The following is a 24,588-nucleotide window of genomic DNA, read 5'->3' as shown; positions in this document are numbered from 1 at the left end:
CTACTCCAATGCTTGTGTTGTTAGTAGGCATGGACCCTGACTCTCGTGAGTGACCCTGTTGATGATTGTTCAGTTAGCTCATGATATTCCATTGCTTGTGTTGTTAGTAGGCATGGACCCTGACTCTCGTGAGTGACCCTGTTAATGATTGTTCAGTTAGCTCATGATATTCCATTGCTTGTGTTGTAGGCATGGACCCTGGCTCTCGTGAGTGACCCTGTTGATGATTGTTCGCTTAGCTCATGATATTCCATTGCTTGTGTTGTTAGTAGGCACGGACCCTGGCTGCAGTGAGTGACCCTGTTAATGATTGTTCGATTAGCTCATGATATTCCATTGCTTGTGTTGTTAGTAGGCACGGACCCTGGCTCTCGTGAGTGACCCTGTTGATGATTGTTCGCTTAGCTCATGATATTCCATTGCTTGTGTTGTTAGTAGGCACGGACCCTGGCTGCAATGAGTGACCCTGTTACTGATTGTTCGATTAGCTCATGATATTCCATTGCTTGTGTTGTTAGTAGGCACGGACCCTGGCTGCAATGAGTGACCCTGTTACTGATTGTTCAGCTAGCTCATGATATTCCATTGCTTGTGTTGTTAGTAGGCACGGACCCTGGCTCTCGTGAGTGACCCTGTTGATGATTGATCGATTAGCTCATGATATTCCATTGCTTGTGTTGTAGGCACGGACCCTGGCTGCAGTGAGTGACCCTGTTAATCATTGTTCACTTAGCTCATGCTATTCCATTGCTTGTGTTGTTAGTAGGCATGGACCCTGGCTCTCGTGAGTGACCCTGTTACTGATTGTTCGATTAGCTCATGCTATTCCATTGCTTGTGTTGTTAGTAGGCACGGACCCTGGCTCTCGTGAGTGACCCTGTTGATAATTGTTCAGTTAGCTCATGATATTCCATTGCTTGTGTTGTTAGTAGGCACGGACCCTGGCTCTCGTGAGTGACCCTGTTAATGATTGATCGATTAGCTCATGATATTCCATTGCTTGTGTTGTTAGTAGCCACGGACCCTGGCTGCAATGAGTGACCCTGTTACTGATTGTTCGATTAGCTCATGCTATTCCATTGCTTGTGTTGTAGGCACGGACCCTGGCTCTCGTGAGTGACCCTGTTGATGATTGTTCGATTAGCTCATGATATTCCATTGCTTGTGTTGTTAGTAGGCATGGACCCTGGCTCTCGTGAGTGACCCTGTTGATGATTCATCAGTTAGCTCATGATATTCCATTGCTTGTGTTGTTAGTAGGCATGGACCCTGACTCTCGTGAGTGACCCTGTTGATGATTGTTCAGTTAGCTCATGATATTCCATTGCTTGTGTTGTTAGTAGGCATGGACCCTGGCTCTCGTGAGTGACCCTGTTGATGATTGTTCGCTTAGCTCATGATATTCCATTGCTTGTGTTGTTAGTAGGCACGGACCCTGGCTCTCGTGAGTGACCCTGTTAATGATTGATCGATTAGCTCATGATATTCCATTGCTTGTGTTGTAGGCACGGACCCTGGCTGCAGTGAGTGACCCTGTTAATGATTGATCGATTAGCTCATGATATTCCATTGCTTGTGTTGTTAGTAGGCACGGACCCTGGCTCTCGTGAGTGACCCTGTTAATGATTGATCGATTAGCTCATGATATTCCATTGCTTGTGTTGTTAGTAGGCACGGACCCTGGCTGCAATGAGTGACCCTGTTACTGATTGTTCGATTAGCTCATGCTATTCCATTGCTTGTGTTGTAGGCACGGACCCTGGCTCTCGTGAGTGACCCTGTTGATGATTGTTCGATTAGCTCATGATATTCCATTGCTTGTGTTGTTAGTAGGCACGGACCCTGACTCTCGTGAGTGACCCTGTTAATGATTGATCGATTAGCTCATGATATTCCATTGCTTGTGTTGTTAGTAGGCATGGACCCTGACTCTCGTGAGTGACCCTGTTGATGATTGTTCAGTTAGCTCATGATATTCCATTGCTTGTGTTGTTAGTAGGCACGGACCCTGGCTCTCGTGAGTGACCCTGTTGATGATTGTTCGCTTAGCTCATGATATTCCATTGCTTGTGTTGTTAGTAGGCACGGACCCTGGCTCTCGTGAGTGACCCTGTTAATGATTGATCGATTAGCTCATGATATTCCATTGCTTGTGTTGTAGGCACGGACCCTGGCTGCAGTGAGTGACCCTGTTAATGATTGATCGATTAGCTCATGATATTCCATTGCTTGTGTTGTTAGTAGGCATGGACCCTGACTGTCGTGAGTGACCCTGTTAATGATTGTTCAGTTAGCTCATGATATTCCATTGCTTGTGTTGTAGGCACTGACCCTGGCTCTCGCGAGTGACTCTGTTAATGATTGATCGATTAGCTCATGATATTCCATTGCTTGTGTTGTTAGTAGGCACGGACCCTGGCTGCAATGAGTGACCCTGTTACTGATTGTTCAGCTAGCTCATGATATTCCATTGCTTGTGTTGTAGGCACGGACCCTGGCTCTCGTGAGTGACCCTGTTGATGATTGTTCGATTAGCTCATGCTATTCCATTGCTTGTGTTGTTAGTAGGCACGGACCCTGGCTCTCGTGAGAGACCCTGTTGATGATTGTTCGATTAGCTCATGCTATTCCATTGCTTGTGTTGTTAGTAGGCACGGACCCTGACTCTCGTGAGTGACCCTGTTGATGATTGTTCGCTTCGCTCATGATATTCCATTGCTTGTGTTGTAGGCACGGACCCTGGCTCTCGTGAGTGACCCTGTTAATGATTGATCGATTAGCTCATGATATTCCATTGCTTGTGTTGTAGGCACGGACCCTGGCTCTCCTGAGTGACCCTGTTAATGATTGATCGATTAGCTCATGATATTCCATTGCTTGTGTTGTAGGCACGGACCCTGGCTGCAGTGAGTGACCCTGTTAATGATTGTTTGATTAGCTCATGCTATTCCATTGCTTGTGTTGTTAGTAGGCACGGACCCTGGCTCTCGTGAGTGACCCTGTTGATGATTGTTCGATTAGCTCATGATATTCCATTGCTTGTGTTGTTAGTAGGCACGGACCCTGGCTGCAGTGAGTGACCCTGTTAATCATTGTTCACTTAGCTCATGCTATTCCATTGCTTGTGTTGTAGGCACGGACCCTGGCTCTCGTGAGTGACCCTGTTGATGATTGTTCGATTAGCTCATGCTATTCCATTGCTTGTGTTGTTAGTAGGCACGGACCCTGGCTCTCGTGAGAGACCCTGTTAATGATTGTTCGATTAGCTCATGCTATTCCAATGCTTGTGTTGTTAGTAGGCATGGACCCTGACTCTCGTGAGTGACCCTGTTGATGATTGTTCAGTTAGCTCATGATATTCCATTGCTTGTGTTGTTAGTAGGCATGGACCCTGACTCTCGTGAGTGACCCTGTTAATGATTGTTCAGTTAGCTCATGATATTCCATTGCTTGTGTTGTAGGCATGGACCCTGGCTCTCGTGAGTGACCCTGTTGATGATTGTTCGCTTAGCTCATTATATTCCATTGCTTGTGTTGTTAGTAGGCACGGACCCTGGCTGCAGTGAGTGACCCTGTTAATGATTGTTCGATTAGCTCATGATATTCCATTGCTTGTGTTGTTAGTAGGCACGGACCCTGGCTCTCGTGAGTGACCCTGTTGATGATTGTTCGCTTAGCTCATGATATTCCATTGCTTGTGTTGTTAGTAGGCACGGACCCTGGCTGCAATGAGTGACCCTGTTACTGATTGTTCGATTAGCTCATGATATTCCATTGCTTGTGTTGTTAGAAGGCACGGACCCTGGCTGCAATGAGTGACCCTGTTACTGATTGTTCAGCTAGCTCATGATATTCCATTGCTTGTGTTGTTAGTAGGCACGGACCCTGGCTCTCGTGAGTGACCCTGTTGATGATTGATCGATTAGCTCATGATATTCCATTGCTTGTGTTGTAGGCACGGACCCTGGCTGCAGTGAGTGACCCTGTTAATCATTGTTCACTTAGCTCATGCTATTCCATTGCTTGTGTTGTTAGTAGGCATGGACCCTGGCTCTCGTGAGTGACCCTGTTACTGATTGTTCGATTAGCTCATGCTATTCCATTGCTTGTGTTGTTAGTAGGCACGGACCCTGGCTCTCGTGAGTGACCCTGTTGATGATTGTTCAGTTAGCTCATGATATTCCATTGCTTGTGTTGTTAGTAGGCACGGACCCTGGCTCTCGTGAGTGACCCTGTTAATGATTGATCGATTAGCTCATGATATTCCATTGCTTGTGTTGTTAGTAGGCACGGACCCTGGCTGCAATGAGTGACCCTGTTACTGATTGTTCGATTAGCTCATGCTATTCCATTGCTTGTGTTGTAGGCACGGACCCTGGCTCTCGTGAGTGACCCTGTTGATGATTGTTCGATTAGCTCATGATATTCCATTGCTTGTGTTGTTAGTAGGCACGGACCCTGGCTCTCGTGAGTGACCCTGTTGATGATTGTTCGATTAGCTCATGATATTCCATTCCTTGTGTTGTTAGTAGGCATGGACCCTGGCTCTCGTGAGTGACCCTGTTGATGATTCATCAGTTAGCTCATGATATTCCATTGCTTATGTTGTTAGTAGGCATGGACCCTGACTCTCGTGAGTGACCCTGTTGATGATTGTTCAGTTAGCTCATGATATTCCATTGCTTGTGTTGTTAGTAGGCATGGACCCTGGCTCTCGTGAGTGACCCTGTTGATGATTGTTCGCTTAGCTCATGATATTCCATTGCTTGTGTTGTTAGTAGGGGGAACAACCTTTACAACGCAACTTTTACAACGCATAATCCATTACAACGCATGATATTACAACGCATACCATTACAACGCATTTTTAAAAACTACCTTTACAACGCATTCCATTACAACGCATACTACCATTACAACGCATGTCATTACAACGCATAATATTACACTACACTATCCAACACTTACCCTACTGTTGCACCCCCTGGAGTTAGAATAGTAATTTTTACCCCTATACTATCCAACACTTACCCTACTGATGCACCCCCTGGAGTTAGAATAGTAATTTTTACCCCTATACTATCCAACACTTACCCTACTGATGCACCCCCTGGAGTTAGAATAGTAATTTTTACCCCTATACTATCCAACACTTACCCTACTGATGCACCCCCTGGAGTTAGAATAGTAATTTTTACCCCTATACTATCCAACACTTACCCTACTGTTGCACCCCCTGGAGTTAGAATAGTAATGTTTACCCCTACACTATCCAACACTTACCCTACTGTTGCACCCCCTGGAGTTAGAATAGTAATTTTTACCCCTATACTATCCAACACTTACCCTACTGATGCACCCCCTGGAGTTAGAATAGTAATTTTTACCCCTATACTATCCAACACTTACCCTACTGATGCACCCCCTGGAGTTAGAATAGTAATTTTTACCCCTATACTATCCAACACTTACCCTACTGATGCACCCCCTGGAGTTAGAATAGTAATTTTTACCCCTATACTATCCAACACTTACCCTACTTTTGCACCCCCTGGAGTTAGAATAGTAATTTTTACCCCTACACTATCCAACACTTACCCTACTGTTGCACCCCCTGGAGTTAGAATAGTAATTTTTACCCCTATACTATCTAATACTTACCTTAAATGTAATTTAATATAATGCGTTGTAATGGTATGCGTTGTAAAGGTAGTATGCGTTGTAATGTCATGCGTTGTAATGGATTATGCGTTGTAAAAAATGCGTTGTAAGTGCATGCGTTGTAAAAGTGTGCGTTGTAACGTCATACATCCCTTGTGTTGTAGGCACGGACCCTGGCTGCAGTGAGTGACCCTGTTAATGATTGATCGATTAGCTCATGATATTCCATTGCTTGTGTTGTTAGTAGGCACGGACCCTGGCTCTCGTGAGTGACCCTGTTAATGATTGATCGATTAGCTCATGATATTCCATTGCTTGTGTTGTTAGTAGGCACGGACCCTGGCTCTCGTGAGTGACCCTGTTAATGATTGATCGATTAGCTCATGATATTCCATTGCTTGTGTTGTTAGTAGGCACGGACCCTGGCTGCAATGAGTGACCCTGTTACTGATTGTTCGATTAGCTCATGCTATTCCATTGCTTGTGTTGTAGGCACGAACCCTGGCTCTCGTGAGTGACCCTGTTGATGATTGTTCGATTAGCTCATGATATTCCATTGCTTGTGTTGTTAGTAGGCACGGACCCTGGCTGCAATGAGTGACCCTGTTACTGATTGTTCAGCTAGCTCATGATATTCCATTGCTTGTGTTGTTAGTAGGCACGGACCCTGGCTCTCGTGAGTGACCCTGTTGATGATTGTTCAGTTAGCTCATGTTATTCCATTGCTTGTGTTGTTAGTAGGCACGGACCCTGGCTCTCGTGAGTGACCCTGTTAATGATTGATCGATTAGCTCATGATATTCCATTGCTTGTGTTGTAGGCATGGACCCTGACTCTCGTGAGTGACCCTGTTAATGATTGATCGATTAGCTCATGATATTCCATTGCTTGTGTTGTTAGTAGGCACGGACCCTGGCTCTCGTGAGTGACCCTGTTAATGATTGATCGATTAGCTCATGATATTCCATTGCTTGTGTTGTTAGTAGGCACGGACCCTGGCTGCAGTGAGTGACCCTGTTAATGATTGTTCGATTAGCTCATGATATTCCATTGCTTGTGTTGTTAGTAGGCACGGACCCTGGCTCTCGTGAGTGACCCTGTTGATGATTGTTCGCTTAGCTCATGATATTCCATTGCTTGTGTTGTTAGTAGGCACGGACCCTGGCTGCAGTGAGTGACCCTGTTGATGATTGTTCAGTTAGCTCATGATATTCCATTGCTTGTGTTGTTAGTAGGCACGGACCCTGGCTCTCGTGAGTGACCCTGTTAATGATTGATCGATTAGCTCATGATATTCCATTGCTTGTGTTGTAGGCACGGACCCTGACTCTCGTGAGTGACCCTGTTAATGATTGATCGATTAGCTCATGATATTCCATTGCTTGTGTTGTTTGTAGGCACGGACCCTGGCTCTCGTGAGTGACCCTGTTAATGATTGATCGATTAGCTCATGATATTCCATTGCTTGTGTTGTAGGCACGGACCCTGACTCTCGTGAGTGACCCTGTTAATGATTGATCGATTAGCTCATGATATTCCTTTGCTTGTGTTGTTTGTAGGCACGGACCCTGGCTCTCGTGAGTGACCCTGTTAATGATTGATCGATTAGCTCATGATATTCCATTGCTTGTGTTGTAGGCACGGACCCTGGCTCTCGTGAGTGACCCTGTTACTGATTGTTCAGTTAGCTCATGATATTCCATTGCTTGTGTTGTTAGTAGGCACGGACCCTGGCTCTCGTGAGTGACCCTGTTAATGATTGATCGATTAGCTCATGATATTCCATTGCTTGTGTTGTAGGCACTGACCCTGGCTCTCGCGAGTGACTCTGTTAATGATTGATCGATTAGCTCATGATATTCCATTGCTTGTGTTGTTAGTAGGCACGGACCCTGGCTGCAATGAGTGACTCTGTTAATGATTGATCGATTAGCTCATGATATTCCATTGCTTGTGTTGTTAGTAGGCATGGACCCTGACTCTCGCGAGTGACCCTGTTGATGATTGTTCGATTAGCTCATGATATTCCATTGCTTGTGTTGTAGGCATGGACCCTGACTCTCGCGAGTGACCCTGTTAATGATTGTTCGCTTAGCTCATGATATTCCATTGCTTGTGTTGTAGGCACGGACCCTGGCTGCAGTGAGTGACCCTGTTGATGATTGTTCAGTTAGCTCATGATATTCCATTGCTTGTGTTGTTAGTAGGCACGGACCCTGACTCTCGTGAGTGACCCTGTTAATGATTGATCGATTAGCTCATGATATTCCATTGCTTGTGTTGTAGGCACGGACCCTGACTCTCGTGAGTGACCCTGTTAATGATTGATCGATTAGCTCATGATATTCCATTGCTTGTGTTGTTAGTAGGCACGGACCCTGGCTCTCGTGAGTGACCCTGTTAATGATTGATCGATTAGCTCATGATATTCCATTGCTTGTGTTGTTAGTAGGCACGGACCCTGGCTCTCGTGAGTGACCCTGTTAATGATTGATCGATTAGCTCATGATATTCCATTGCTTGTGTTGTTAGTAGGCACGGACCCTGACTCTCGTGAGTGACCCTGTTAATGATTGATCGATTAGCTCATGATATTCCATTGCTTGTGTTGTAGTCACGGACCCTGGCTGCAGTGAGTGACCCTGTTGATGATTGTTCGCTTAGCTCATGATATTCCATTGCTTGTGTTGTTAGTAGGCACGGACCCTGGCTCTCGTGAGTGACCCTGTTAATGATTGATCGATTAGCTCATGATATTCCATTGCTTGTGTTGTAGGCACGGACCCTGGCTGCAGTGAGTGACCCTGTTAATGATTGATCGATTAGCTCATGATATTCCATTGCTTGTGTTGTTAGTAGGCACGGACCCTGGCTCTCGTGAGTGACCCTGTTAATGATTGATCGATTAGCTCATGATATTCCATTGCTTGTGTTGTTAGTAGGCACGGACCCTGACTCTCGTGAGTGACCCTGTTAATGATTGATCGATTAGCTCATGATATTTCATTGCTTGTGTTGTAGTCACGGACCCTGGCTGCAGTGAGTGACCCTGTTGATGATTGTTCGCTTAGCTCATGATATTCCATTGCTTGTGTTGTTAGTAGGCATGGACCCTGACTCTCGTGAGTGACCCTGTTAATGATTGTTCGCTTAGCTCATGATATTCCATTGCTTGTGTTGTTAGTAGGCACGGACCCTGGCTGCAGTGAGTGACCCTGCACACGTATGGTGTGTCGCGTGAGTTTGATTGCGGGCAGTACGGAGCGCCTACTCTCCTGCTTCTCAGCGCCGCTGGCAGCCGGACCTCTGAAGTCACCCAATCCGCACGGAATGATCAGCTTGTCTGACATTTAGAGCGAGTTCAATAATTAAGAGGAACACACCGGCCGGCTGCAGTGAGCGCTCACTCACCGGCCTTTAATGTTTGAAGAGCTTGTGTTTACAAGGGAGCGATGTCTGCAGGAAGACGCGGCCTCTGATTGGACAGGTAGGCACCACCTCCTCCTGGAATGATCAGTGTAGGCTTCGAGGCACTGAAGTACGTCTGACATAGCAAGGGCACGCGATCCCTCGCCACCATCAGCTACTTAACTTAGCGCACATGTACACACATCTCCCACCAAAAAACGAGCTCACTGCTGGTTTAAACTCACTCACTCACCCTAGTGACCGCATAACTGAACTCGACTCACGTCTCTGATGGAAGCATCTGGAAAGTCACTCCCCGGTGCCAAAATAATGTCACGTGCTTCAGTCACCCTGCAAATTCTGATTGGCAACAAGAACAATGTCTGATAGAAGAGGTCATGTCCAGCTGTGTGCAGCTGGAACCCCCCCCCCCTCCCCTCTCACTCGTAGGCACAGACACCCCCATAGAGGGTCCAATCCTCAGGGGGGCACCACAATTCACTCGGAGAACCTAATCTATGCATGGAAGCACTTATATTTTATTGTCAGGGGGTCCATCTTGGTTTGGAGGCGCCATCTTTATTTGTAAGAACCTCTGGGGCCGTCAGTAGGGGAGCTCACACGAGGCAGGGATCTTGGGAAGTGAGCTGGTGCTACAGGGGACCCTGTCCCTTTAATCTTAGCCGCGTTTGGTTAAATACCTAACGCGCAGGAGTAGGCGTGCAGGAAAGTAGAGCGTATCTCCATTGATGACACCCCACTGCACCCCCACCCCAACCATGTGTCAGCCCCTCCCTGTTCCACAGGAGATGTATTTCTTCCCTGCCTCCAGAACACGGGCCCCTTGCTCCAAGCCAGAGAATCAGGACGTGGATTTGAATTTATCTGCAGCATGTTTTTTTGCTGTTTACAATTTGATCTATATTTCTAACCCTTGCATCAGTCTGCCACCTAGTGGTCCGGAGTGGAATATTTGCTACCGTTCCAACCACAGCCTGTGGATGCCAACTGTATGGCGTACTTGTGCTCATAATTTATTTAATTCGATTTTATATTATATAATAATAATAATAAACAAGTTTATAAAGCGCCTGCTTACACTAGACTTGTGTCCCCGCGCTACAGTGCAAGCCTAGCAGCACTCTCACAGAAATTACATAATTTACAGACCCCTCAGAGGATGAAGACAACATTGGTCTAATGTACGGGAAAAATATACGTTTTCAGCTCCTTGTGGAAAACCGCCTCATAAGCCTCCAGCCGGAGCCCCCACGGGAGTTTGTTCCACTGCTGTGCCGCCAGGAAGCGAAAGGAGCGGCCACCCATCCTTGCTCTCCTGATGATAGGTATACTAACCTGCCCCATCCCGCTAGATCTTAATTGACGGGTGGGGGTATACGGAGTTAGAAGGTTGTGTAAGTAGGTGTGCCCTTTCCCCTGTAAGATCCGATGGCTAACACAGAGGGCCTTGGACAGAATTCATTCCTTGATCGAAAGCCAATGCAAAGTAGCCAGAGTCCTCTTGGAGGGGGCTCTCTTAGGCAGCATCAAAACCGAGCGAGCTGCCGCGTTCTGGATACGTTGCAGCCTCTGAATGCATTTGAAATTAGCTCCCAGGGAAAGGACATTCCCATTGTCCAGTCTTGAGGGCACCAAGGCGTGGACCATGGTTTTCCTGGCTGTGGTAGGTAGCAAGTCCAAGGTCTTCCTGAGTCCCCGCAGGACTCCAAAACATGTGCCCGCCACTCGTCTTGTGTGGTGCTCAAACGAGAGCTTGGTATCAAGCCACACCCCTAAATTCCTAACCTGTTCGCTAGGCGAGGGTGTAGGCCCCATCATCTGTGGCCACCAAGCCGATGTCCACACTGATGGTGCCTTACCTATGATCATCACCTCTGTTTTGTTTCCATTCAATTTAAGGCAGTTACTGGCCATCCAGGACACCAATTCTTGCAGATATGTTGTAAAATTACTGACTGCCTTTTCATCTGGTTGTGTAAGGGAATCAACCAGTTGAGTGTCGGCAGCATAGGACACAACCTTGACCCCAAATGTTCCCGTGATCTCAGCCACCGGCGTGACATAGAGATTAAATAGGGTCAGACAGAGAGTGGACCCCTGTGGCACCCCCTGTTTTAACTTGATGTATTTTGACCAATGGGGTCCCTGCGCTACCTGAAAACTGCGGTCTTGCAGAAAGGATTCCATCCATTCCCAGGCCTTACCAACCACCCCTCCCTTTCTGAGACACTGTAGCAACGAGTGATGGGCTACTGTGTTAAATGCGGCACTTAAATCTAATAGAATTAGGGCCGCCGTCTGCCCCTCATCCACATATTTCCGGATGGTCTCAATAGACAGGAGCAGAGCCGATTCAGTCGAATAAGATGCTCGAAAGCCTGATTGGGTAGGGTGGAGAAGACTATGTCTACTAACATGCGCCGTCAGCTGGTTGTTAACTACCTTCTCTGCAATCTTCGCAAAGTAAGGTAGAAGCGAGATAGGACGCAGATTGTCCAAATGATCCATGCTGACATTGGGTTTCTTTTTCAAAGGGAGAGCAACAGCCTCCTTCCATTTTTTAGGAACAATGCCTGTGCTGAAGGAAAGCTCTAAAAGATGTCTGATGTAGGGCTCGAGGGTCTCAATACTCCCTCCCAGCACCTTGGGCGATGCCGGGTCTTTGCGAGAGCCAGACTTAATGTTAGCAGCTATCTTGTTTAGGGTATCACAAGATGGAACAATGAATGTATCAAGACATTCTGTCCTCATTATGCTACTGGGTACGTCATTGTCCATGCACCCCTCCCGAGCCGCGACTGGGAAAGTGGAGTAAATCTTCTCTACCTTCTCTACGAAGAAGTCTGCCACCCGATTGCAGGACTCCACTGAGCCCACCAAGGGTGCTCCAATATCAGACAAGGAGGATATTTCCTTAAAGTCAGTGAACAACTCCTTGACCGAGTTCTCCGCTATCTTCATCCTCTCCTTGTAGTAGGAAGCCCGCGTCTTTCTAATTAGGGCATGATCGCCCTTGAGACTGGCTTTGTATTCACTCCTGCCAAGAGCCGAAAAGCCTCTTCTCTTTCGAGCGCGAACTTTACCCAAAGGAGTCAGAGCGCTTTACAAAATGACCAGCTACATTACATAAGGACTTCGGAGTACATGAGTTACATAAAAGATACAAACAGAAAAACTCTAAATTCACAAATGAATGGTAGTAAGTACATATGTCTACTCACTCATAGTGAGGTCCCCAAACCAGATCAAGGGGACAGGTTGGACAAAAGCACCAAATAGTGTGTGCAGTCATGTTTGTTCGTATGCTAATAGGTATTAGTATGATCTGCATGATCAGTGTTCATGGATCCTGTCTGTGACATATGTCAGAAGTCGGGCTGCGCAGCGGGAACCGAGGAACAGGTGAGCATTAATCCTTCTGTAACTGACTTCAGAAGAGGACATGAAGTAAATCACCTTGCCCACCACACTTAACAAGTACGCCACATGCCTTAGATGGGATTGAGGCAGTCAGTCGACTGATGAACGATATCCAGGCCATGCTTGATCGTGCCCGCTGAAGCTGCCTTCTTCTAGGAGAGAGGCAGAAGCTGTGAAAGCGCAGGCTCTCTCTTCAAAGACGGCTCTGTCTGATGCGAAGCACGGTAGGCGGACCAGGCCAGGCTGTCTTCCTTTTCTATCCTCTCCATCACTTGGAGAGATGATTCAATCCACAGTTCCTCGTGCTTCATTGCTTCCTCCATATCGCCCACAGCTACCTTTGTCATGTTGATTGTTGGTACCTCAGCTGTAGATTCTTTCAGAGCCGCCGCTGCTGCTGGTACGGCGGTGAAGTTGTCAGTCAAAGATAAGTTCCGTCTCTCGGCCTCTGCAGGAAGAGTGATGGCTTCTCTGGTCTGTCCTGGGCTTGAGATTGATGCTGCTTGAAAGATGCTGATCCCTGTGCCATGGAAGAGCCCTTGGCAGCGGTGCTTGAAGGGTTGTGTTCAAGATTGTCTATTGCACCAACGGTGAAAAGGCCACAACTCCTCCTCTCTGTGCTTTCTAGGAAACAGCAGCTGCCAGCTGTTTGTCCACCTGAAGAACGCGGTGGAAACCGGCACTCATTCTCGGGCGGTGCAGTCGAGTTAGGAATATTCTTGACCGTCTCAGGGTGCGCGCATTCAGCCCTAGGCACAACGGAAATGGCCGTTCAAATGACAAAGATTGGCGGCATCGTACCACAGATTTTGTTCTCGTCTCGTACATGATTGTTTGGGAGTTAGTATGAGTTTCTTGGGTTACGTGCGTGTCTTGGCTGTTGATGCCAGACCCATTCAACATTGAAACAAGCATTTTCAATATTGTTGGCACTGAGTTATGTTGACAGTTTGTGGCTAAGGTGGCATCGAAGTGAAATCCATCAGATCCCAAGATGGCTTCTCGAATGACATCGGCAGCTTTTGTCAATATGGCTGCATCACCTTCATAGTCTGTAAAAGCTTGTTTCAGCATTTGCTTCATGCCTTGGTCAAAAATAAGCACAGCGTGCCTTCCATCATTCTGCACTTGGCTCCGTGGAAAGTAGCCAAGAACCTTTTCTTTGCAGCAAATTTTGTTGACCTCCAAGTGCCACTAGACGATCTGCATACTTGTGACAAAACTCAGACAGCTTGAAGCAGAAAACATCTTAAAAAAACCTCAGTAGAAGATGATAAGTTCAATGAAAGCCAGTTCAGGTGGTACTTGCCACCTATTGCTACGTCTCCAGCGGCTGTTCTCACTACAACAGCCATAACTTGTAGGTCAGCGGCCATGTGTCTCATCAGCATCAAGTGTCCGGTCAACCTCACTTGCTGTACAAAAGATGCAGATCTTCCTTGTCTGTGACAGATGATCCCTTCGTTGCTTTCCTTCTGCACCTTCGTTGGATGGTCCTGCTTCTTCTAAGTCTCTTTTTATCTGAGCTCTTACCAACTTACAGTTGTTGAATTTTCTGTGAAAGGATTTAGGCCAACTAGATTGATTAAACCCTTAACATTTGTGGCTTCTTCGAAGTAGAGTCACAGGGAGTCTGTTCAACTTATAAAAATGTAGTGACTGTGTCTAGAAAGTTCGTATATGGCTTATATTTATCTCCAGGTCCTACTGCGTTCGAGTGACCCTTCAGCTCTTCGTTGCTGGATAATAACGCAGGCTTCCAGTCCATGTCTTCAGCCATAGAAGGTCAAACCTGAAACAGACAGCATGTAATGGAGCAAAGCAGAAGCAAGAGTGACACACATTTACTAGTGCAAGTTTGTGGTCATATGTAAACTTGTCATCTCATTCCCAATCCGACCTTCTCAAGGAAGTAATATCACAAGAATGCTTCAGTCACAGGGAATGATGGCTCCAATAAGAGTGTACGACAGCTCAGTGATGCTGATAATGCATCGCTTCTGCAATAGGAGTGTAGTACAGCTCAGTGATGCTGATAATGCATCGCTGCTGCAGTAGGAGTGTAGTACAGCTCAGTGATGCTGATAATGCATCGCTGCTGCAATAGGAGTGTAGTACAGCTCAGTGATGCTGATAATGCATCGCTGCTGCAGTAGGAGTGTACGACAGCTCAGTGATGCTGATAATGCATCGCTTCTGCAATAGGAGTGTAGTACAGCTCAGTGATGCTGATAATGCATCGCTGCTGCAGTAGGAGTGTAGTACAGCTCAGTGATGCTGATAATGCATCGCTGCTGCAGTAGGAGTGTAGTACAGCTCAGTGATGCTGATAATGCATCGCTGCTGCAGTAGGAGTGTAGTACAGCTCAGTGATGCTGATAATGCATCGCTGCTGCAGTAGAAGTGTACAGCAGCTCAGTGATGCTGATAATGCATCGCTGCTGCAATAGGAGTGTAGTACAGCTCAGAGAGAGGCTGATAATGCATCGCTGCTGCAGTAGAAGTGTGCGACAGCTCAGGGATGCTGATAATTAATCGCAGTTGCAGTAGAAGTGTATGGCAGCTCAGTGATGCCGATAATGCATCGCTGCTGCAGTAGGAGTGTAGTACAGCTCAGTGAGGCTGATAATGTATCGCTGCTGCAGTAGGAGTGTAGTACAGCTCAGTGATGCTGATAATGCATCGCTGCTGCAGTAGAAGTGTACAGCAGCTCAGTGATGCTGATAATGCATCGCTGCTGCAGTAAGAGTGTAGTACAGCTCAGTGATGCTGATAATGCATCGCTGCTGCAGTAGAAGTGTACAGCAGCTCAGTGATGCTGATAATGCATCGCTGCTGCAGTAAGAGTGTAGTACAGCTCAGTGATGCTGATAATGCATCGCTGCTGCAGTAGGAGTGTACGACAGCTCAGTGATGCTGATAATGCATCGCTGCTGCAGTAAGATTGTACGACAGCTCAGTGATGCTGATAATGCGTCGCTGCTGCAGTAGGAGTGTACAGCAGCTCAGTGATGCTGAAACGTATCGCTGCTGCAGTAGCAGTGTACAACAGCTCAGTGATGCTGATAATGCATCGCTGCTGCAGTAAGAGTGTACGACAGCTCAGTGATGCTGATAATGCATCGCTGCTGCAGTAAGAGTGTACGGCAGCTCAGTGAGGCTGATAATGCATCGCTGCTGCAGTAGGAGTGTACAGCAGCTCAGTGATGCTGAAACGTATCGCTGCTGCAGTAGGAGTATACAGCAGCTCAGTGATGCTGAAACGTATCGCTGCTGCAGTAGGAGTGTACAGCAGCTCAGTGAGGCTGATAATGCATCGCTGCTGCAGTAGAAGTGTAGTACAGCTCAGTGATGCTGATAATGCATTGCTGCTGCAGTAGAAGTGTACAGCAGCTCAGTGATGCTGATAATGCATCGTTGCTGCTGCAATAGGAGTGTAGTACAGCTCAGTGAGGCTGATAATGCATCGCTGCTGCAGTAGAAGTGTACAGCAGCTCAGTGATGCTGATAATGCATCGCTGCTGCAGTAAGAGTGTAGTACAGCTCAGTGATGCTGATAATGCATCGCTGCTGCAGTAGGAGTGTACGACAGCTCAGTGATGCTGATAATGCATCGCTGCTGCAGTAAGATTGTACGACAGCTCAGTGATGCTGATAATGCGTCGCTGCTGCAGTAGGAGTGTACAGCAGCTCAGTGATGCTGAAACGTATCGCTGCTGCAGTAGCAGTGTACAACAGCTCAGTGATGCTGATAATGCATCGCTGCTGCAGTAAGAGTGTACGACAGCTCAGTGATGCTGATAATGCATCGCTGCTGCAGTAAGAGTGTACGGCAGCTCAGTGAGGCTGATAATGCATCGCTGCTGCAGTAGGAGTGTACAGCAGCTCAGTGATGCTGAAACGTATCGCTGCTGCAGTAGGAGTATACAGCAGCTCAGTGATGCTGAAACGTATCGCTGCTGCAGTAGGAGTGTACAGCAGCTCAGTGAGGCTGATAATGCATCGCTGCTGCAGTAGAAGTGTAGTACAGCTCAGTGATGCTGATAATGCATTGCTGCTGCAGTAGAAGTGTACAGCAGCTCAGTGAGGCTGATAATGCATCGTTGCTGCTGCAATAGGAGTGTAGTACAGCTCAGTGAGGCTGGTAATGCATCGCCGCTGCTGTAGGTGTGTACGACAGCCCAGTGATGCTGAAACGTATCGCTGCTGCAGTGTATGAGAGCGTAGGAATTTTGATAACACCTTACTGCTGTAGTCGCCGTGAATGGTGGCACATTAGGGATGATGATGACGTATTGCTGCTGCAGTGGAGTGAATGGCAACTCATTGCTGCTGAAGACCCAGTGTATGGCGCTCAGAATGGCTGATAATGCAGTGGTGCATCACTATTCTCAGTGAAGGCCGCGTAGCCACGTTTATCAGGCATTGCTGCGACAGTCACTAAATGGTGGTTCGTAAATGATGTTACTAAATGGCAGCTCACAATCCCAGTGAATGGCTGCAGGGGTCCCAGACAATGGCAGCTCTGAAGTGTGAATCATGTATCCCTGCTGCGGTCGCAGTGACTGGCGACTGATTATTCATTCCAGTTCGTTGGCAGTGAATCGTCGTTCAGTAGTGCTGATAATGCATCGCTCCTGCAGCCGCAGTGAATATAGGCTGATGATGTGTTGCTGCTGCAGTGAATATTAGCTCAGTAAAGATGCTGAAGTTGCAGCCAACTGTGGCGCAGTAATGATTCTCTAAACTCGAGCTATGGAAAAAATCCAAGCCTGCGTGATGCACAACTTCAGACCTGGAGGTCTCAAACAAATATTTACAAAAAATTAAAAGTCATTCAACCACAATGTTGTTGCGACAGAAAAAACGGCTTATATTGAACTTGAAAGCCAATGACATAATACAAACATTGTTCATTCCACACTAATTTTGATATTTGTCATACAAAATGCATAGTTGAAATAATGTAGGACAATCAAATTTTACAACATAAATGCAATTCGAACAAAGTCGTAATTTAAACAAAATCCCAATGCATTTCGGGTTAATCAAAGCCCTTCTTCAGGGGTTAGTTATCATCAGGGGAAGTTGATCTGGATGATTGATGTGGGCAACCCCAAAACGTGAAAGTGCTACACGATTGGAGACATAAAGTCCGTATGTTGGTGCAATGCCACCAAACAAGAAGTGAATGAGTTCTGACCCCAAGAGAGAAAGAAGCGAAAGGAAACCGCTTGTCGATACTCGAGGAGTGCAAGTAAAAGTTGAGTGAAAAATACGGTAAAAAGTAAAAATGTGCACCGCGAAATGGTGGACGTGCTGTTCAACCAGTCAGAGGAAGCTTCTATGCTTGCCCGGCTGCAGTAATAACAAGTAACAACGTTCATCTGCACAGTTTAAAATGAAATGAAGTTTCAATAAAAGGACTCGATACTAAATCCGTCCCGAATCCAATGGTGAACCCAAACACCCATAGCGGTGAGAGTGGAGCTTACCCGAGCTTAAACAATTAACGTGATCGTCATAGTTGGGGAAAAAGCTGAAAAAGACAAACATAATAAACGATTCGTCTTTCGCATAAGGCGACATATTCCAAAATGTGTAAGTGGTGCGGCATGCTCGCCTCTGTGGTGTCGGTGTTGCGTGCTCAGTATTGATACCGTGTACGTACGTACTACGGGGCATATCATCAAGGGTTTTATCTCTGCTTTTTTGGCTTTAAAAGCCAAAAAAGGAGAGATAAAACTAGCGCCCTGTCAACAACAGGGTGCTAACATGCAAATTTGCATGTTAGCACCCTTTTACTCTACGCTTCCCCTTGCATCTCTAATGAGATGCAAAGGGGGCGTTTCAGAGTAAAATAATAGGAGAAATGTCGCTAAGCGACATTTCTCCTATTATCAAGAATGTCGCTAACCCTGTTAGAGACAAAAAAAGCAGCGCTAACCGCGGTTAACGCTGCTTTTTTACGTCTGGTATTTTTCTGACTTAGCCATGATATCCTATGGAAGGAGGATATCATGGCTAAGTTTGCCTGTCCCTATCAACAAGGTAACGTGAGATTATTGCTGGGTTTCCAGCGATAATCTCACGTTAGCGTGAGGATTTTTTTCGCTTTTGAGATAAGCGTTGCTAATAGCACGCTATCTCAGCGATAAAAATTCACGCTAGCCGGCGATAATTATCCTAGCGCTAAGTGCGCTTTGAGATAATTATCGCCGATTGTTGTTGATATGCCCCTACGTGTATAAAAGGATTTCAAGCTCTGTCTTACTACCAGCTGTGTCAGCATGTGCGTGCGTATTACGTATTTAGAAAGGGCGTAAATGAGAAATGGGGCAGTAATGACTCTAACACCGATAATGCACGGCTGCTGTCATCACAGTGGACGCCAGCTCTTGCGTGTGAAATGCTCTAAGTTAGAAGGTCCCACAACACTGACTGACCCTCTCACTCTCTTCACAGTACAAACAAGTGGAGCAGTACATGTCCTTCCATAAGCTGCCCGCCGACTTCCGCCAGAGAATCCACGACTACTACGAGCACCGGTACCAGGGCAAGATGTTTGACGAGGACAGCATCCTGGAGGAGCTGAACGAGCCCCTCAGGGAGGTGAGTGAGAGCTCTGGGGAGAGTGAGGTGCCAGGGAGGTGAGTGGGAGCTCTGAGGTGAGTGAGCTGCCAGGGAGGGGTATGGGAGCTCTGGGGTGAGTGAGCTACCAGGGAGGTGAGTGGGAGCTCTGAGGTGAGTGAGCTACCAGTGACATGAGTGAGAGCTCTGGGGAGAGTGAGCTACCAGGGAGGTGTATGGGAGCTCTGGGGAGAGTGAGCTACCAGGGAGGTGTATAGGAGCTCTGGGGAGAGGGAGCTGCCAGGGAGGTGTATGGGAGCTCTGGGGAGAGTGAGCTACCAGGGAGGTGTATGGGTGGATCAGAGGTGGTGAGAAAATGTTCAGGGGGAATGTAAGGCGAAAGGCAGATGATTACTAACTCAAGGGGTAACTGAGGTGTCATGGAGCTAAGTGAGGTTACTGATCGGTTAGTGGTACCTCAGCGCGTGGCAGAGGTGTGCGAGGAGTTGAGAGAGAGGGCCTAGGAGCATGTGAGGTGCAGATAGGTTGAGTGGGGACTTAGTGGGTAACTGAGGTGCCAGGGGCTTTTAGAGAAAGAGGACGGGGGTGGGGGGGGGGGTCATGTGAGATACCAGGTAGGTCAGCGAGGTGACACCGGTGAATGACTTGCCAGAAAGGTGAGTGAGGTGAATGGAGACCCTGTAGTCAACTGATGTGTCAGGGAGGTGAGTGGAAGCTGAGGGAGCAGATTGGTGCATCAACAATGAGGTAAGTGTGAGCTCAGACAAAGGAATGACTACTCAGGGTGCTGGGTGCAGATGCCAGTGAGGGAGTGGAGGCTCTCAGAGGTGACTGGAATGCCATGGACATTAACATGGCTCCACAGAGGTGAGTGCAGACCTCATGGAAGGGGAGTTGGGTCTTCTTGCGAGTGTGGGGTACCCTGGAGGTGTTTGGGCATCTCAACTAGCTGAGATTATATATCGTAAAAGGGTGAGGGAGGTATGCTGGGGGGATTGGAGGAGTTGAATGAGGTGCTACAAATGCGAGTGGTTCATTAGGTGCAATCGAGGTACCAGTAAGGTACTGTAGACGAGTCTGGGCGATGTGACTGTGAGCTGCCCTACGAAGCCCCTCGGCTATCCTCTCACACAAACAGCTCCCATGCGCACTTCTCCCATACACTGCAATACCTTGCCCACTTCTCCTATGCCCCTTCTCAAGGCCAGCTCTTCTAACTCTAGGTTGTTCTCCTTCTCGATAGGAAATTGTAAACTTTAACTGCAGGAAGCTGGTGGCCTCAATGCCGCTCTTTGCCAACGCAGACCCCAACTTCGTCACGGCCATGCTGACCAAACTGAAGTTCGAGGTGTTTCAGCCGACGGACTATATCATCCGCGAGGGCACCATCGGGAAGAAGATGTATTTCATTCAGCACGGGGTGGTCAGCGTCATGACCAAGGGCAACAAGGAGATGAAGCTCTCCGATGGATCCTACTTTGGAGGTAAGATCTCTTCAAACGGCATGGGAAGCAGGACGCAGCAAGCCTGGGCCTGCTGCACCCAGGCTCAGCTGAGCCCCCAGAACTCTAATCCTCCTCTGGGGCCCCTGCACCCAGACTCAGCTGAGCCCCCTGAACTCTAATCCTCCTCTGGGGCCCCTGCACCCAGACTCAGCTGAGCCCCCTGAACTCTAATCCTCCTCTGGGGCCCCCGCACCCAGTCTCAGCTGAGCTCCCTGTACTCAGACTCAGCTGGGCTCCCTGTACTCTAATCCTCCTCTGGGGCCCCTGCACCCAGACTCAGCTGAGCCCCCTGAACTCTAATCCTCCACTGGGGCCCCTGCACCCAGACTCAGGCGAGGGCTCTGTACTCTAATCCTCCTCTGGGGCCCCTGCACCCAGACTCAGCTGAGCTCCCTGTACTCTAATCCTCCTCTGGGGCCCCCGCACCCAGACTCAGCTGAGCCCCCTGAACTCTAATCCTCCACTGGGGCCCCTGCACCCAGACGCCGCTGAGCCCCCTGAACTCTAATCCTCCACTGGGGCCCCTGCACCCAGACTCAGCTGAGCCCCCTGAACTCTAATCCTCCACTGGGGCCCCTGCACCCAGACGCCGCTGAGCCCCCTGAACTCTAATCCTCCTCTGGGGCCCTTGCACCCAGACTCAGGCGAGGGCTCTGTACTCTAATCCTCCTCTGGGGCCCCTGCACCCAGACTCAGCTGAGCTCCATGTACTCTAATCCTCCTCTGGGGCCCCTGCACCCAGACTCCTCTGACCTCCCTGTACTCTAATCCTCCTCTGGGGCCCCTGCATCCAGGTTCAGATGAGCTCCCTGAACTCTAATCCTCCTCTGGGGCCCCCGCACCCAGACTCAGCTGAGCTCCCTGTACTCTAATCCTCCTCTGGGGCCCCTGCACCCAGACTCAGCTGAGCCCCCTGAACTCTAATCCTCCACTGGGGCCCCTGCACCCAGACTCAGGCGAGGGCTTTGTACTCTAATCCTCCACTGGGGCCCCTGCACCCAGACTCAGCTGAGCCCCCTGAACTCTAATCCTCCACTGGGGCCCCTGCACCGAGACGCCGCTGAGCCCCCTGAACTCGAATCCTCCTCTGGGGCCCTTGCACCCAGACTCAGGCGAGGGCTCTGTACTCTAATCCTCCTCTGGGGCCCCTGCACCCAGACTCAGCTGAGCTCCCTGAACTCTAATCCTCCTCTGGGGCCCCCGCACCCAGACTCAGCTGAGCCCCCTGAACTCTAATCCTCCACTGGGGCCCCTGCACCCAGACTCAGCTGAGCTCCCTGTACTCTAATCCTCCTCTGGGGCCCCTGCACCCAGACTCAGCTGAGCCCCCTGAACTCTAATCCTCCACTGGGGCCCCTGCACCCAGACTCCTCTGACCTCCCTGTACTCTAATCCTCCTCTGGGGCCCCTGCACCCAGGCTCATCTGAGCCCCCTGAACTCTAATCCTCCTCTGGGGCCCCCGCACCCAGGCTCATCTGAGCCCCCTGAACTCTAATCCTCCTCTGGGGCCCCCGCACCCAGACTCAGCTGAGCCCCATGAACTCTAATCCTCCTCTGGGGCCCCTGCACCCAGACTCCGCTGAGCTCCATATACTCTAATCCTCCACTGGGGCCCCTGCACCCAGATGCCGCTTAGCCCCCTGAACTCTAATCCTCCTCTGGGGCCGTTGCACCCAGACTCAGGCGAGGGCTCTGTACTCTAATCCTCCTCTGGGGCCCCTGCACCCAGACTCCGCTGAGCTCCCTGAACTCTAATCCTCCTCTGGGGTCCCTGCACCCAGACTCCGCTGAGCTCCCTGTACTCTAATCCTCCTCTGGGGCCCCCGCACCCAGACTCAGCTGAGCCCCATGAACTCTAATCCTCCTCTGGGGCCCCTGCACCCAGACTCCGCTGAGCTCCATATACTCTAATCCTCCACTGGGGCCCCTGCACCCAGATGCCGCTGAGCCCCCTGAACTCTAATCCTCCTCTGGGGCCGTTGCACCCAGACTCAGGCGAGGGCTCTGTACTCTAATCCTCCTCTGGGGCCCCTGCACCCAGACTCCGCTGAGCTCCCTGAACTCTAATCCTCCTCTGGGGTCCCTGCACCCAGACTCCGCTGAGCTCCCTGTACTCTAATCCTCCTCTGGGGCCCCTGCACCCAGGCTCAGCTGAGCTCCCTGAACTCTAATCCTCCTCTGGGGCCCCTTCACCCAGACGTAGCTGAGCACCCTGAAATCCTCCTCACCTTGGCACTCCACTGACCCCTAAACTGGTTTGGTAACGTCTGATCTTGGCTATATTTTCAGCCTGTCCTCAATTAAAACCCTTCTTCCTTCCTCTAAGATCTAAGCCCTGCCAGCCCCTTGGAAGATTCACTGACAGACATTCCATTCTTTACAGCCAGGCCTACTAGGAAGGTGCCCCCCACCCCAATCCTTTGCCTGCACCTGTGAGGTTCTGCAAAGACAAACCAACCCATCTGCATCTCTCTCCTGCAAAGAACAGGATGGTTGTGCAATGGAAACACGTCATGAGAAAACGTGATGGTGATAGTCAAAATACCAACAGTGTCTAGCACAGAAAAAGGATAGGAGCTATGGAAAAAGTGGATTTTCTACAGACTAGTTCTATATTTTTACTCCAGGGACGAACTGTCAGCCCACTGGTGGTGCTCCTCCTTTTAACAAAAGACTCTGCCAATAGCGCCTTGTATTAGTGAGGGGAGTGCACCCAGACTCCTAGTGAAAATAGCCGGTGCCCTCTCTTCCTACTGTACGCGATGCCCGCAGTGGTGACTGTGTGGTTCTAGCCCAGTGATGCACACCCTTGCACCCCTGTGGGAAGATGGACTGTGTTACTGGCGCTGACTTACTGCTTACAGTTTTGAGTCATTGTGAACAACAATTTCACTGCCTGCCTTTGTCTTTCTAATGTCTATATGGCCCCATTGGCCACTCTAATTGAATCCTACAGCGCGGAGACCATATCATCTGCAGACGATACACAATTGCTTCTCACGTTTGATCTTTCGGCCACCCCATAAGATCTCTTCTTTTGTTTCTTGTCTGAAAGACGGCTTGCATTGGAGGCAGAGAGTTTTCTCCACTGCAATGCAGCCATAACTGAGATTATCATACTTGGTAAAGCAAGAGTCCTCTGGAGCAATTTTCATTGGCCTTGTGACATTCCTTCTCTCCCGCCACGATAGCCTAGAGACTGGGAGTGAAAATAGATGAAAAACTATCCGTGGACACACAGATTAGGTCAGTAGCCAGGACCTGTTTTGGTCTGCTGCGTTCCATTAGGAGAGTCTTGGAAGTCTAGACCCGCGACAGTAGTCTGTGATTTGTTCACATTTAGGCTAGACTACTCCGATTGTTTGTATACTGAGTTGTCCGACTAGAAGATCAGTAACCTAATAACAGTCCAAAAAGCGGTGGCCCCTGCTGTGAGAAAGTGCCATCTTTCTTGCATGGTATGCCCCCACTTTTTGCTAAATTGCTGAATGTACTTCGATTGAGTGTACCCTGGGTTCCTGCCAATCAGGTGCCCAGGGCCTATGTTCCTTCCTTAAACCACACAAACTCCAAATTGGCAAACCCTAGCCACATGTCAGCCCCTAGTAAATGGTACCCTAGGTACCCAGGGCCTTGTGGCCAGGGAAGGCCTCTAAGGGCTGCAGCACTCATTGTGCCACCCTCAGAGGCCCTGTACCCTTACACACACACTGCCCTTGCAGGCTGAGTGTCTGGGTGCAGGACAAAACAAAGAGTCGACATGGCACACATCACTGTGTACCATGCCCATCACCTACACTGCCAAGGCATATGTCAGCCACCCCTCTAGCTGGGTGCATTACGCCTATGGTGTGGGCACAGGAGCAGGAGCCCTGTGCCCCTACAGTACCCGGGTCCATTCCTGGGCACTGTAAGTGCAGTGCTGTCATTTAAGAGTACATGGTGCTGAGAGCTTGTCAAACACGAGCTCCACAGCACCAT

General features: G+C 48.8%; 1 protein-coding gene across 1 annotated transcript in view; it reads left to right on the top strand.

The window, feature by feature from the left end:
• Nucleotides 1–24,588, top strand: part of HCN2 (hyperpolarization activated cyclic nucleotide gated potassium and sodium channel 2) — a 265,315-nt gene that overhangs the window by 192,771 nt on the left and 47,956 nt on the right. The window contains exons 5-6 of the mRNA XM_085638283.1: nt 18,976–19,122; nt 20,345–20,585. Of these exons, the coding sequence (XP_085494409.1) occupies nt 18,976–19,122; nt 20,345–20,585 (388 nt within the window). The remainder of the gene's footprint in view (nt 1–18,975; nt 19,123–20,344; nt 20,586–24,588) is intronic.

Source organism: Triturus cristatus, chromosome 12, assembly GCF_964204655.1.
Source record: "Triturus cristatus chromosome 12, aTriCri1.1, whole genome shotgun sequence".
Lineage (NCBI taxonomy): Eukaryota > Metazoa > Chordata > Amphibia > Caudata > Salamandridae > Triturus > Triturus cristatus.
Note: the sequence above shows the minus strand (reverse complement) of the source record. Positions and strands in the feature narration are given on the sequence as shown.